Source organism: Halichoerus grypus, chromosome 3 (genome assembly GCF_964656455.1).
Source record: "Halichoerus grypus chromosome 3, mHalGry1.hap1.1, whole genome shotgun sequence".
NCBI classification, from domain to species: domain Eukaryota; kingdom Metazoa; phylum Chordata; class Mammalia; order Carnivora; family Phocidae; genus Halichoerus; species Halichoerus grypus.
Window position 1 is genome coordinate 154,802,623 of NC_135714.1, and position 15,328 is coordinate 154,817,950.

The 15,328-nt window shown below is 34.7% G+C and overlaps 1 protein-coding gene across 1 annotated transcript in view; it reads right to left on the reverse strand.

Annotated features, from left to right (window-relative positions):
* Positions 1 to 15,328, reverse strand: part of FZD3 (frizzled class receptor 3) — a 40,083-nt gene that overhangs the window by 22,126 nt on the left and 2,629 nt on the right. The window contains exon 2 of the mRNA XM_078068252.1: positions 8,665 to 9,347. Within this exon, the coding sequence (XP_077924378.1) occupies positions 8,665 to 8,853 (189 nt within the window). The 5' untranslated portion in view covers positions 8,854 to 9,347. The remainder of the gene's footprint in view (positions 1 to 8,664; positions 9,348 to 15,328) is intronic.

The following is a 15,328-nucleotide window of genomic DNA, read 5'->3' on the forward strand; positions in this document are numbered from 1 at the left end:
TCTCTCTCAAAAGATAAAACCTTACAAACAAAATTCTACCACACTTCATAATTTAATTGCAAATAAGTATTTTAAAGGTATTCCTTTAAAGTGATTTTTCACACAAGAAAATCAAAGAAAAAATTTAAAGCTTTTTTTCCCTTAAAGTCAGAAATAACTAAATGCTATTAATTCTCCACTGCTTGTATGTACATTTTTCAATTTAGAAGATTCTTAATTCCTGACTGGTTTCCCTATCACACAATAGACTTCTCAAGCTACTTCACTAGATGGTTGTTTGCTTCAGGAAAACCACCTTATTAATAGTAAACCCAAACAAAAGACAGTAAGGGAAGTAAATCTGATAATGCATGTATTCTGACGATATAAACCATGAATTGCAATCAAATTTCATTTTCTAAAAAGCCTACGCACAAAATGTGAATAATTACTACTACATAGGAGTATATTACACTATTCTCTTACAAAAGACAAAAAAAATCTTTCAAGACCCATTCAAATACTGTCTACAACTGATCCCTTTAGTAGAAGATCCTTCTCTCTTTTGAATCCCCTTAGCACTTTATGCCTTTTTTTGTGGCATTTACCAGGTTCTTCCTTGTGTTTCAGTCATTGAATCAAAATATATTTAATAAATACTAACTCCTGGGCACTGTAACTGAGAACTAAACAAAAAAGAAAGGTTGGGATTATTAAAAATAAAGTTTCTGCACTAATTTTACTATTTTAAAGGCATGTGTTTCTTACAGAAAAATAAAAAAAATACAAACATTAAATAAGACACAGAAAACATAAATTGTGCTAATTCAGGAAAACCACTGTTGGCCTTGGTGAAAATCCTTCCAGATCACTTACTCTGCATAAACACACACATACACATTTTTTAACAAAAACAGGGTGATACCATAAATAATGTTATCCACTCCTTTTTTTTCCTATTTAATAATGTATCAAGTATAACCATTAGAATTTTGACAAAGATCAAGAGAATATTTAAGGCAGAAAGAACATTAAAGCCCTAGAAATGGGAAAGATGGGTTGCTCTGTTCTTTTGCTTAATTACACCACTTATAAGTACAAACACACATGATGCCCAAAGCTCTGAGTCACTTTGATTAGCTACTCCCCACCCCTCAAAAGGCAAAGTAAAATACTAGTGTTCATAGTTACATGGTACCTTTGGTATTGGGATTACCATCCCCATCAAGCACACTTCTATTTACAACCGAAGGAGATTAAGTGCTCAGGTATAATATAAACATGACCAAGACTACTATTATCTCTTAAGGGACGTAGTTTATAAAGTTTGTTAATTAATTCAAACATTTTATTTTTTAGCAGTTTATTTAGCAGTTTCTATGTGTGAGGCACTGTGTTGGGTGTTGGGCATACAAAGATGAATAAGGACAAGCCTTGATTTCAAAAGAAAAAGACTGAAAACAACCCAAATGTCCATCAATAGTAATTGGATAAAAAAATGAGGGCAACTTAACACCCACTAGGATGACTATTAAAAAAAAAAAAAAGAAAAACAAAACCAGAAAATAACAAGCGTTGACAAGGATGTGGCGAAATTGGAATGTTTGTGGCACTGTTGATGGGAATGTAAAATGGAGCAGCTGCTATGGAAAACAGTATGGTGGTTCCTCAAAAAATTAAACATAGAATTATCATATGTCCCAGCAATTCCACTTCTGGGTACATATATCCCCAAAAATTGAAAGCAGGGACTCAAACAGGTATTTTACACCCATGTTCATAGCAGCATTATTCATAATAGCCAAAAGGTAAAAGCAAATCAGGTGTTTGATGGACGAGTGGATAAACAAAGTGTGGTATACACATACAATGGAATATTATTTGGCTTTAAACAGGAAGGAAATTCTGGCATATGCTACGTGGATAACCCTTGAAGACATTATGTTAAGTGAAATAAGCCAGTCATAAAAGGACAAATATTGTATGATTCCTCTTATATTAGGTACCAAGAGTAGTTAAATTCAGAGAGAAAGAAAAATGGTGGTTGCCAGGGGCTTGGAGAAGGGGAGAATGGGGAGTTACTGTTTACTTGGTACAGAGTTTCAGTTTTGTTAGATTAAAAGTGCTAGAGATGAATAGTGGTGATGATTGCATAACAAGATGAATATACTTAATGCCATTGAACTATACACCTAAAAGGGTTGGAACGGTGAAGTCTGTATTCTAAAAATTTCCATTTCTAAAAGAAATTTCTAAAAAATTTTTCTAAAAAAAATTTTTAATGAGCAATATCTATAAATACTATTATAGAATATCCATGATATACTGTTAAATGAAAAAAGATAGAAAAAACATAGTATGATGCTATATCAAAGAAAGGTGAAAGAATATACATGGACAGATATTACATAAACATTTTATATAAATTTTATGTTATATTTACAACTCTTTAATGGAAGAATAAACAAAAAACTTTAAATGACTATGTTTAAGAGGAAGGAAAGAACAAGGTAGAAGGGCAAGGGCCAGAAACTAGACTTCTCTGTCTACAAAAATTTAAAACACAATTAGTTAGAAAAAAGAAAGTTAAACCAAAAAAATTTTTTAAAATCATTCTTCAAAAAATGAAACATATGAATCTAAATGTGTATTGAGTTTAACCACACAAAGAAGTATTTAACTTTAAAATACAGTAATTTGGGGGTGTCTGGATGGCTCAGTCGTTAAGCGTCTGCTTTCGGCTCAGGTCATGATCCCAGGGTTCTGGGATGGAGCCCCATACCAAGCTCCCGGATCAGCGAGAAGCCTGCTTCTCCCTCTCCCACTCCCCCTGCTTGTGTTCCTGCTCTCGCTATCTCTCTGTCAAATAAATAAATAAAAATCTTAAAAAAATAAAATAAAATAAAATAAAATACAGTAATTTGACTGTATGTCCTTGGTGAGTTATATCCCTAAGGACAAAAAGAAGTACAAAAAAAATCAAACTGCTTTCAGTAATCATATTGTTAGTAATAACGTTATTATTCTTAAATTATATAATGTATATGTATACAAAGCTTTAGTATAAGAAAAAAGAGAAACAAGATTTTAATATGTTAAATAAAAACTCTGCAATATTATTTGAATTGAAAGTATCAGTATAAACTCATGATGTACTTTCTTTTAAAAAAAAAGCGTTTCCTAGCTTTGCCCACAAATAGGCCTAAAAATGATTAACGTAGTATCAATAGGCTTAGCACTCAGATAGTGGTCTCTAAATATCATTTCCAACTAAACAGAACCAGTGCTCTCTAAAGAAATCTGATTCAAAGTTTGAGGCAGAATTCTTTTTTTCTTTTAAAACTTTTTTTTTTTTTTTTAAGATTTTATTTATTTATTTGACAGAGAGAGAGACAGCGAGAGAGGGAACACAAGCAGGGGGAGTGGGAGAGGGAGAAGCAGGCTTCCCGCGGAGCAGGGAGCCCGATGTAGGGCTCAATCCCAGGACCCTGAGTTCATGACCTGAGCCAAAGACAGAAGCTTAACGACTGAGCCACTCAGGCGCCCCTGAGGCAGAATTTTAAGGAAACAGTTTCTTTGGATCATACCAGAAAGCAAGGAAGCTATGACAGACTACTAGGGTAGTGTCAAAAACCAGGAGCTACCTTGAAGAGGCTCCTACTACCAAAGACAGTACAGTTAGAGCCCCAGTAGGAAGAATAATAACTGCAATGGATTGAAACACATCAAATATGTTAAATCCATGAGTTTATAATGATACTTTGGGGGGAAAAAAAAAAAGACTTCATTGGTCACCTTTGAAGGATGCTTGAGAATCAACTCATTATCTTAAAAACTAATAAATACAGGAGAATGATCAAGTACTTATCCTGTCTTTCTTATATAAACTGTAAATGAGAGTAACTTTGTAGCCCAACAGTCAATAAGAGGAAATTTCTGTTTATAAAAGCATTCCAGCTAAGAAATGAAGAATGCAGAATTTTGCCAAACATTAATGATATTATCAATCTAGCAGATGATCATGAATGGATGCCAAAATTATAAAGAGTGACAACCAGATATTATGTGCCTATGAAGTTTTCTTTAAAAAAAATCAAAAAAGGAGACAGAGGAACATGGTAAACAAAACCACAGGGATGCAATCAGCAAAACAGATTATGGGAAACTACAAAGCAAACATATTACAAGAGAAAAAGGAGAGAAGAAAGGGAAGGAGAAATTATATATTAAAAGAAACTTAAGAGATATATCAGTTCAATGCAATAGATGAATCCTGATTAGAAAAGCCAACTATAAAAATACTATGAAATGATCAGAGTAATTTGAATTAACTGGAGAGTTGATGGTATGGAGGAAGTGATAAAGATGATACTTAGACATTTTGAAACAGTTCTTACTTTTTAAGAGATATATACAGAAATATTTATAGATGAAACTATGGTGTTTGAGATTTGCTTCAAAGTAACCCAGTTGGATGTACAGTCATAAATGAAACAAAACGAGCTGTGAGTTGATAATTTTTGAAGCTGGATGATAGGTAATGGGTATATGGTGTCCATTATACTCTTATAGTTCTATAAAACTGAAATTATCTATAATAAAAAGGTGGGGTTTTTTTTAAGTTACAGTTTGAGTTTGGATAACATGAAGACTGGTTCAAACGTGCTCTGTTCTTAATGAATCATAAAAGATACCAGGAAATTGAGCTTTTAGGTTCTGTGTTCCCTGAAGGATGTATCCCGCTGCCAGCTTTCCATGCTACAGAAAATCTTTAATGAGGATGACAAAAGAAAACAAGAAATGGAGGCAAACACAAACAATCCCAAGAGTTTTTTCCTCTGATTCTCCTATAGCAGTCTAGTTTCTTAAAAAAAAAAAAGAGTAGGGGCATCTTGGTGGTCAGTTAAGTGACTCCTGATTTCGGCTCAGGTCATGATCTCAGGGTAATGGCATCGGGCCCTGCATCAGGCACTACACTGGGCATGGAGCCTGCTTAAGATTCTCTCTCTCTCTCTCTGCCCACCCCCACATCCGACTCCGACTCGAGTATGTGGGCTCCCTCTCTCTCGTTCTTAAAAAAAAAAAAAAAAGAGTAGACAAGTGATCATCATCATAAAGAGATGAATGCTTGTTCCACACACTAACTGAAGTTAAACAGGGTGATAGGCAACAAGGACTACTGCTTTGCATACACACAGCACTTTAATTTTTCAAAGTTTTTAAATTTACATACCATTTACATCATTTGACCTTTTTTTAAAAGATTTATTTATTTGTCAGAGAGAGAGAGCACAAGCAGGGGGAGTGGCAGGCAGAGGGAGAGGGAGAAGCAGGCTCCCTGCTGAGCAGGGAGCCCAATGTGGGGCTTGATCCCAGGACTCTGGGGTCATGACCTGAGCTGAAAGCAGACGCTTAACCAACTGAGCCACCCAGGCATTCCACATCATTTGATCTTAACAACCTTATAAAATGGATAGGGACAAAAATTTACTTCCTAGAAGAAACCAACATAAAGAAGTTACAAAACTAGTTAGCGGCAAAATACAAATTTCCTATCCCCATTTCAATGCTTTTTTCACTAAACTGTCTGCTTCCTATTCAACTGTATTTAATTATCCAGTATAGGGGGAAAGGCTGTTCAGATCTCTTTCATTACTACTGCAGTCACAAATACCTAATAATGTGTGGTTGGTAAAGATAGTTACTAACAATTTGTTGACAATTTGTTGTCCATGCTGGACAGCTCCCAAAAATTTACTTAGCAATTTGGACAGCTCAAAATGGTTTAGGAAACTCAGGAATGAGAAATCTTTTTTTCGATCAAAAGCCACTGATAGGGGAAAAGATACCAAGTTAAGAACTCATAAAAATTTAGTTGTGTGTTTGTGTATAGATGACTACATTTTAGAAGGGACAGATAGAGAAATAATAAACATATTAGCAAAGATCTTTTCTTTCCAACTTAATGACTTGACACTTACATTACCCCATTTATTTAAACATGTCCCAATTTCTTTTTTTTTTTTTTTTTTTTTTTTAAAGATTTTATTTATTTATTTGACAGAGAGAGTGTGAGAGCAGGAACACAAGCAGGGGGAGTGGGAGAGGGAGAGGGAGAAGCAGGCTTCCCGCCGAGCAGGGAGCCCGATGCGGGGCTCGATCCCAGGATCCTGGGATCATGACCTGAGCCGAAGGCAGACGCTTAACGACTGAGCCACCCAGGCACCCCTAAACATGTCCCAATTTCAATGAAAGTACAAAGAATCTTATACCTACAATGAAAGAACAGCAAACTGACTGTAAACAATCATATTTGAAATAACCCAGATTCTGTACTTTCTCTCATCTGTGGTATCCTAGCTCACTGCCATATACTATTCTATTACAGGCACTCATTATGATTCACCAAATCAGTACAGGAGTGAACCCAAGGCAGACTTGAAATACGGGCCAGCAGAAAGATGCTAGCCCTAAGAAATTATCTTTCAATTCACCCTGTCCCACAGTGAACACTCAAAAATGTGCTTCAATTGCTCCAATTACTTGCTCCTGGTAAAAGCTGACAGATACATTCTAAGATCAGAGATAGAGGGTATCATCAGCAGATTCGAGCCCTTGTAAGAACCCAAGAATCCTTACTTCCTTCTGGAAGGGTGGAAACTGCTGAGTTTCCATGCCCTTTGCTATTACAGAAACTTTACACTCTCAAACTGTCTGACAATTCTGTCAGTGGTGTTAGTGTCTTGATATGACAACCATGCAACAAACAACTATCTGCAACATTATTTACTTCAAAGAACTAGAGCTTTCTCTTAGAAGATATTGCCCACTTTGGTGCTCTCCCCAGAATGTGTGGAATTTAAACAGAAGCAACCTTATTGCCAATAAAATATCTAGACTGCATAGGCAACTCTGGGAAGAGGGCAGTGATAGCTTACTATGCCATTATTATGAATGTCCAAAGAGCCTACACCTGGAATGCAAGGTCACTTGGAACAAATACATTATCCTTCTAGTGCTTTCTCTTTAGGATCATTTAGAAATGATATTTGGAATAGAATTAACATTTGAAGTTAACCTACTGTGTGCCATACACTTTGCTAGCTACTTTATAAGTTTAACCCTAACAGCCCTTCGAGGTTTTTTGTTATTTACTGCCTTTTCACAAATGAAGAAACCAAGGCTAAGGGACTTGTTAAGTGACTTGTTCAGAGTCCAAAGCTACTACAAAGCAGAGACAAAAGTCGAACCCAAATCAGTTCAAATATCTTGATGACTTGCATCTTAGTACCCTATTTGCTTTTTAAAGCAGTTATACTGACTTAATGATACTAAAAACAAAGGTATTCCTACTCCAATTTTTTTATAGGAGAATTGATGGGTTTAATACACAGTAAGGACTACTATGTCCAGAACCAAATTCATGTATTAAACCAATATCCACTTTCATAACCTAATCTGATAGTCTATACCAAGTCTCTCTTTACCATTAGACCTTATATAGTCAGAAGAACAGAAAATGTTTTGTTCAATCTCTGTAATATTTTCATATATTTGTAATACATAAGATGCCCTCCACATTTCAAAATCTATAAATAATAATCTTCCTACAAATTTTCCTAGACAAATTTATGTAGTCTGGTTGGAAGTAATGAGTTTTTGGGTTTTACCATAAAATGAAGCTTTCCAAAACATGTAGGCTTCAATGTACTGAAAGCACTATAACAATAGATTACAGACTAAAATACAAAACATTCTCTGTATAATTATTATTAGCTCCACTTTACAAGCAAAGAAACTATGGTAAGAAAGCTCACATAATTTACTCAAAGTAATAAAGCTAGAAAATGGTAGAGCTAGAATTCAAACCTAGGTTTGTGTAACTCCAAAGCCTATGCTCCCTATTGCCACCACTGCTGCCTCCTAGTTCCTATCTGGTAAACATATTATCCTTGTTCAGAATTCTAAAACCCTTATAGAAATGAATGCATACTTATTTAAACCTATTGTTAACTATATTCATTAATTTGTCATAGTTTCTAAAGTAAAATCATTAAAAAGTTACCTGAAGAATTACCATTAGAAAAATTCAAGTAAGGCAACACATTTTCATAAAATTTGGAGAGGTCAAGAACAGATAATTTATACAACCAAACCTTTTTGTTCATCAGGAGTTATAATTCTTAAATTGATGGGATGGTAAAACCAGAAAAATTTTTAAAAATTTGAAGAAAATTCAAATATCATAAACCACCAGCCTATAGGCTGAACAAAGAACTTATTTTACAAGATCACATTACCTTCAATACTTAAGGACTGAACTGTGACTATTATTATATTCTACTCTTTATCTGAGGTTTTATTAACAGCCAAACAGAAAAAATGGAATCATATCATAACGTGGACAATTTTAAACTTCTGAATGGCTATTATCTCCCATGTTCCAAGTGTTTCATATTTCTTTATAAAAGCATATCTAAAAATAGGTCAAGAGTAACACTCCCCAAACATCAATTCTTCAATCTATTAGAGCTTGAACCTAAATATATAACTTCTTAATGTACAAGATATAGTTAAAAATAACATTCTTCTGTTTTTTTTTATCAGACACATTCATTAGATTAGTTAATAAGACAATATAAGAATCATCGTCTAAGATATGTCAAATAATAGATCAAGTCTTACCTCCATTGCTAAAGCTGCTGTCTGTTGGTCATAGTGATTCAGAAGATTAGGCATGAAGGTAGTATTATAAGGCAAATCTTGGCACATCCTCAAGGTAATGGGTTCACAAGAAAACAAACTGTGCCCACCTATATGTCCCACAAACATAGTCAAGGGCCAAAAGTAGAAGACGATCCAACTCATAGCCATCCTTCCTGGATCTGAATGAGATTTGGATGATCAGGCCTACTCAATATGTATTTTAGATCTTTATACACCTGCAGGTCTCAGCTTGAAAGTATTTCTTCTATATCTTACTGTTAAGTTCTTCAAACAGTTAAATACTCTTTGCACCGTCAGAGGTTTGTTAGCTTGGTCTCACAAAAGGCATTTGTTTTTGGTTTCACAATACGGGAAAATGACATCATCTTGTCTCTTCGTTTCATTTTATTACATAGGGCACATTTGGCCAACATATCAAGTTGATCAACCACATTCCCAAACAACAGATTCCATCTTAGGAGAAGAGCTATTTCTTCCTTTGACTGAAATATCTGAAAAGTACTTTTTTTAATGGGAGATATCAGTAATTTCCTCTCAAAATATTGTAGACTTGATACTAAAGTCTTTGATGAGTTCCGTAAAGTTGCAGGATACAAAACAATATACAAAAATCAGTTGTGTTTCCGTACACCAACAACGAACTATGAGAAAGAGAAATAAAGAAAACAATCTTTGATGAGAGATATCATACTGACCTCATAGATAAAATACATGGGTATTTCAGAGACATAGTATAGTTTTTCGACTTTATCATTTATGCTACAGATATACTAAAACAATCCTTAACCAGAATTTAAAGGCAAATTTTCTTCCTTCAATTGTTTATATAACATATGGCTTAATTTCTTATCTAGAATGGCAGTTTTCATTTGTCACAAGATATAACTGATCCATTTTGAAAAGTTCTTATGCTGTTGTCCTAAATTTAAATATCTGCCATACCTAGACAAATAAATAAATAAAATCTTTAAATATCTGCCATATTTATAACCAAAACTATTGAATTTATAATTTATATGTGTTTTAATCATTAATAGTGCATTTTTACATTAATTGACTTGGCAAAAGGTATCTGTGAAAACAGTGAAATATAAATAAATTGAAAGATATGAATTCAAGTCCCTTATTAGTTGTGTAAGTGTAAACATATCATTTAACTTCTCTGAACTCAGAATTTTTCCTCCTGAAAATACTCTCTCTTACAAGGATGCTATCTGAGTGAATTATGAGATAATATATGTAAAAGTACTTTATAAAATGGTAAAGCAGCATCAAACAGTAGGTAATTTTATTACTAAATTAGTTATATAAGGGCTATCTCCATCAACCAATACTGAATTGGCAGATAGAAGGTTCTAAAAGCACTACCAAGAAATTTTTCCAACATTACATCATCTTTTTAGATAGTGCAAAAACAGTATCATAGATGTAGAAATATTTGACTAACAAATGTTTCATTGCACAGCCAGGCTGCAGAGAATTAAAAAATCCCTAAAAAAGAAAAAAATCACAGCAGGAATAGGAATGATTCCCAGTACAGTTTCCACTAAGCTTTAGATTCTTTTGACTTGCCCCTACTTTTCCAGGGGCAAGAATACATATCTTATTTGGGGCTGAGAGGGTGTGGGCAGAACGAAAGGTAGGTCTGGAAGGAAAAAGCATTTACTAAGCTATCATACTTTCATTTGGCTTAATAACGATGTTAAATTTAATTTCATTTTGTTTTACATACATTGGTTATTTTTGTGTTTGCTGTGGACAGCCTATGTTCAAAAAACATGAGTTCAGCTTCAGAAACTCTCAGAGACCCAAGTTAATAGGACAACTTAAATACTAAAGCCCATGATGGCTCAGACCTTGAGACCTGGACTGGTTTCACTGAAGCAGGGAAAGAAACTGTTCTTTGTTCACTATCAATGCCTGGGACCTCTGCATCCCAAGCTTTAGTTATAAGTAGAAAAAATTATTTGGAGAAAATAAAGCAGTGGCTGAATCTTTCTAATTTCTTCCTCTAGTACATGGTATTGAGTGGTGGAAGGGAAAAGGAAAGTCTATGAATTAGGAATACTACAAATTAGGAATACTAAAGTTATGAGCAATCCCTGCCCCAAATGACTATTCTCTCTATGCAAAATCTCTAAGTCAGAGATCTTTGCGACAGCTTTCTGGCCTGCCATATTTTTTTCCTCCTTCAAGCTGGCCCCAGAAATGTGAGGTCTGGCTATAGAAAACTGGTAGTAAACACAGTCGTTTATATTTAAGCTTAATTATGTGCAACACAGTAACAATTATGCATATCATTAAATATGTGTCAAATAACTACTGAAAGCTTTATTTGGTCACAGTATTAAAATATCCATGTAAGTTTAGTCTTTGTAGTTTACTGCTTATGCAGCATGTTCATCTGCTTGCAACTAAAAAAAACCAAAAAAACAAAAAACTAAAGAGAACATTGCTCCTTTTTTGAATATATACATAGTAATACCAATAATTTTTCAAATTTCATTTAGACTAAAGAATTTTTCAAATTTCATTTAGACTAATTTTTTTAAAGATTTTATTTATTTATTTGACAGAGAGAGAGAGTGCACAAGCAGGGGGAGTGGAAGAGGGAGAAGCAGGCTCTCTGCTGAGCAGGGAGCCCAATGCAGGGTTTGATCCCAGGACCCTGAGATCATGACCTGAGCCGAAGGCAGATGCTTAATGGTCTGATCTACCCAGGTGCCCCTAAACTAATTTTTCAAACAGGTGTTTCAAATTTGTGGGTTCAAGGAAGACTACCATATAAAAGAAGGAATGAGAAATACCTCATTGGATTTTTAAAACTAGAGGACACCCCCTTATACTTCTACCTACTTTATTTTACCTGATTTCCTCTAAATTATTCCTTTTGCCTCATGTACAAGTGAAGCTTCCCACTGTCTTATAAAAGTTTCCTTTATGTAATACAACACCCAAATTACCATATATCAAAACACTGTAAAATCTATTGTTAGGCTGGAGTAGGATGAAAATCTTAATATTTTAAGACTGTAGTTTATGATTATTGAAATAAAAAGTGAATTCAGTAAGACAAAAAGAAAATAAGGCAGTAAAAATATTAAAACAATTTATATTTCCTCCAAATAAGAGGTTCTCTAATTTTAATGTGTAGTAGATTCATGGTTCCCCTTAGAAGTCTAGAAATCTGAATCTCTGGAGAATGAACTACATTCTAACAGTCACCTCAGGTACTGTTACAAATGGTCCATAAGTCACATTTTGAGAAATTCTACCCTAAAATAGAGTAATTTAAAAGAGTACAGGTATAGGGGCGCCTGGGTGGCTCAGTCGGTTAAGCATCTGCCTTCGGCTCAGGTCATGGTCCCAGGGTCCTGGGATTGAGCCCCACATCGGGCTCCCTGCTCTGCAGGAAGCCTGCTTCTCCCTCTCCCACTCCCCCTGCTTGTGTTCCCTCTCTCGCTGTCTCTCTCTCTGTCAAATAAATAAATAAATTCTTAAAAAAAAAAAAAGAGTACAGGTATATTTAAATATAATTTTATGCTTAGCAAAAGTAATACCTAAAACAAATTTAAAAAATAAAAGCAGATAAAGAATAACACTTTAATAGGAAAATGGGAAAAGGACATAAATTTATGAATGAATGACAAATAACCAACAAACACACGAAGATATTCGACTTTACTAATAAAAAAAAATGCAAATATGAGAGAACATTTTTGCCAATCAGACAGGCAGAAATAACAATGAAAGAACACAGTATGGGAGAGGATGCAGAAAAAAGCACATTTTCAACATTCCAACAATTAGAAATACTACTGTAAACCGCTTGGTATTTTAAAAACGGCTACTTACCTCAAAAGCCCTTAAAATGTGCATAATTTGATGCAACAAATCTATAATTTATTCTAAGTAAGCACACAAGTACACACGATGCATAACCAAAATATGTGAGAGTAACATTGTTTATAAAATAAAAAACTAGAAATAACTGAAAAGTCTACCAATAAGGGATTCATTAAAAAAAAAAAAAACTATGGTACAACCACATGGTGGAATATTATATAGTCACTAAAAATGATGAGCAAGATCTCTATTTACTGACATGGTAAGACGTAACAATATAGTAAGTAAAAAATAAAATTAAAACAATTTTCTAAACAGCATACATATCCCATTTCTGTCAAAAAATATATGCACAGAATAAAACTATTTCAATTGCTTAAATATATTACAAATGCTCTGAGATTTTATAAAAGAACCTACGGTACATTATTCTGTGTATGGAATAATTAACTCTGCTAAACCTCCCAATGTGTGCGGACTAGCTAACAAGAATAAATACTAGTTGAATCACTGATTTATTGGCTGCTAATTAAGCAACAAGCCAAGGGACAGTCTAATGCCCTACTGCAGACAGTAAGAAAAGGAAAAAAGTGATGATCAATTTAGTTTGAGTAAAAACTGGTTTTCAGTATTGAAAAAAATCAGATCACCGATCAGCTGAATCAAATGGTAGGCACAGTTTAAAAGAACTTTTGATAGATATTCCAAATCGCTCTTCAATAACATGAGATACCACTTCTAAACAGGATTGTGTGGGTAGCAAAAGTCATTTTTCCTAAGGTAGGGTCATCTATGGAAAAGCTGTAAGTTGAAGTTCCAGACCTGCAGGAAATAGAGAAATCCTGCACCCAAAGAGGTCCTGCCAAAATATAGCAACTCATTAAACAAAGGTTAACAGTCATTTTGGCATTCTTACTGATATTGTTTATTATCGGAATCTGCCGTATCTCAAATAAATAAAGGGACCTGCTGAGTGAACATAACTGGAGCAAACAGCTTCAGGGGCCAGGGGCCATCAAAAAGTGAGTGATATGGCAACAGCTGTTCACGTCCTACCTGTGGGAAGAGAGGCACACTCACTTCTCCACAGAGCAATGTAAGATACATGGAAAACTGATTAAGTTGCCTGATTATCATTCCATCAGAAAACAAAAGGACATCTAATTTTTATAAATGTGTAATATCAGGAATCTGATACTCCCTAATTACCAGTTAAATTGTAAAAGCCCTTAAAATAAAATAAGCTGAGTATTTGTCCCGAACAACAGCAATAAAGGGGTAGGAGATTCAATTTTGGAAGACTGTCTTTCCAGGCTGGCTGCGAAACCAGACCCAAAGAACTTAGGTGGGAAAAGCAGGAGGTGGCAACTGTGAAGAGGAAAGCAGGCTGAATCCTGAAGAAATACTGACAAAGTAGGTCCTGAGGGCTGTGAAGAGGGTCCTGCAAAAGATTAGGTTCAGTAATTCTATTCCAATTCATACTTTTTGTACAGAAAATGATCCATTTCATTATTCTCGGTTTAGATTTAATTTTCTTGACACCTTATAAATATAAACAACATTTTGCATCTCCCATTCAGAAATACTATCCGAAGGCTGCCTCACACACAGTGGCTACAGTCGGAACAGGGGCGATATTCTTTGTCTTCTTTCAGTTTTCCAAGAATGCACTGCAAGGATTAACAATGACTACCTCTAAATAACGAAGTTTCTCCTCTAAGGGAAATTACTGTATTGTAAGAGAAACAAAATATACACTCAGAGCATATTCACTGTGCTAAGTATTACTTTACTTTTCCTAAAATTCACGTGTCCTCTGGCCTTTTGTTTTCCACATCTTATTATTTAAAAAATGAATTCATTCTCAAAATTTTGTTTCCTGGTTGCTAAGTTTATATAGCTTCATATTTAATTCATAGGGCTTAGATTCCTATTAATCTCTGAATGAGGATCTCTTTTCTGCTCTATTTCATCTCTCTAATTTTTAAAGTCCATCTGGGCATCTACCTATTTCCACAAATAACCTAACCATCCAATGTGCTGAGTGATGATAGGGCTTAAAAAAACCAAACAGGAAAAACAAACACATCTATGTTCAAAATTAAAATGAATGATAGGCATCAACGACTGGATCAAAATCCAGTCCATTTTACAAATTAAAAACTACTTTTAAGACTAAAGAAAGCAGAAGATCTTTTAAAACTAACCTGAAAAGAAAAATGGAAAGTTAATGGGGCATCTTGCTGGCTCAGTGGGTGGAGCACATGACTCTTAATTTTGGAGTTGTGAGTTAAAGCCCCAAGCTGGGTGTCGGGATTACTTTACAAAATAAAATCTTCAAAAAAACAAAATGGAAAGTTAAAAGATGGCCAGATTCTGAACTAAAAAAAAAAAAAAAGATTGAAATCCCAGCCCAGTTTCCCCTTCCAATTAAGATCTACTCATCAGAAAACCCCCTAAAATCAAGCCCAACTTTTTCCCTTAGCAGGGTTTGTATGCTTTGACTATAAAATTTTCAGTGAGATAAAATTTAGAAACCAGGACTTTTTTTTTTTTAAGCTCACTAGCCTAGTTATTTTTTTTTTTTTAAGATTTTTATTTATTTATTTAACAGAAATAGAGAGAGAGCACAAGTAGGCAGAGCGGCAGACAGAGGGAGAGGGAGAAGCAGGCTCCCCACCAAGCAGGGGGCCCGATGCGGGGCTCGATCCCAGGACCCTGGGACCACGACCCGAGCCGAAAGCAGCCGCCCAACCAACTGAGCCACCCAGGCGCC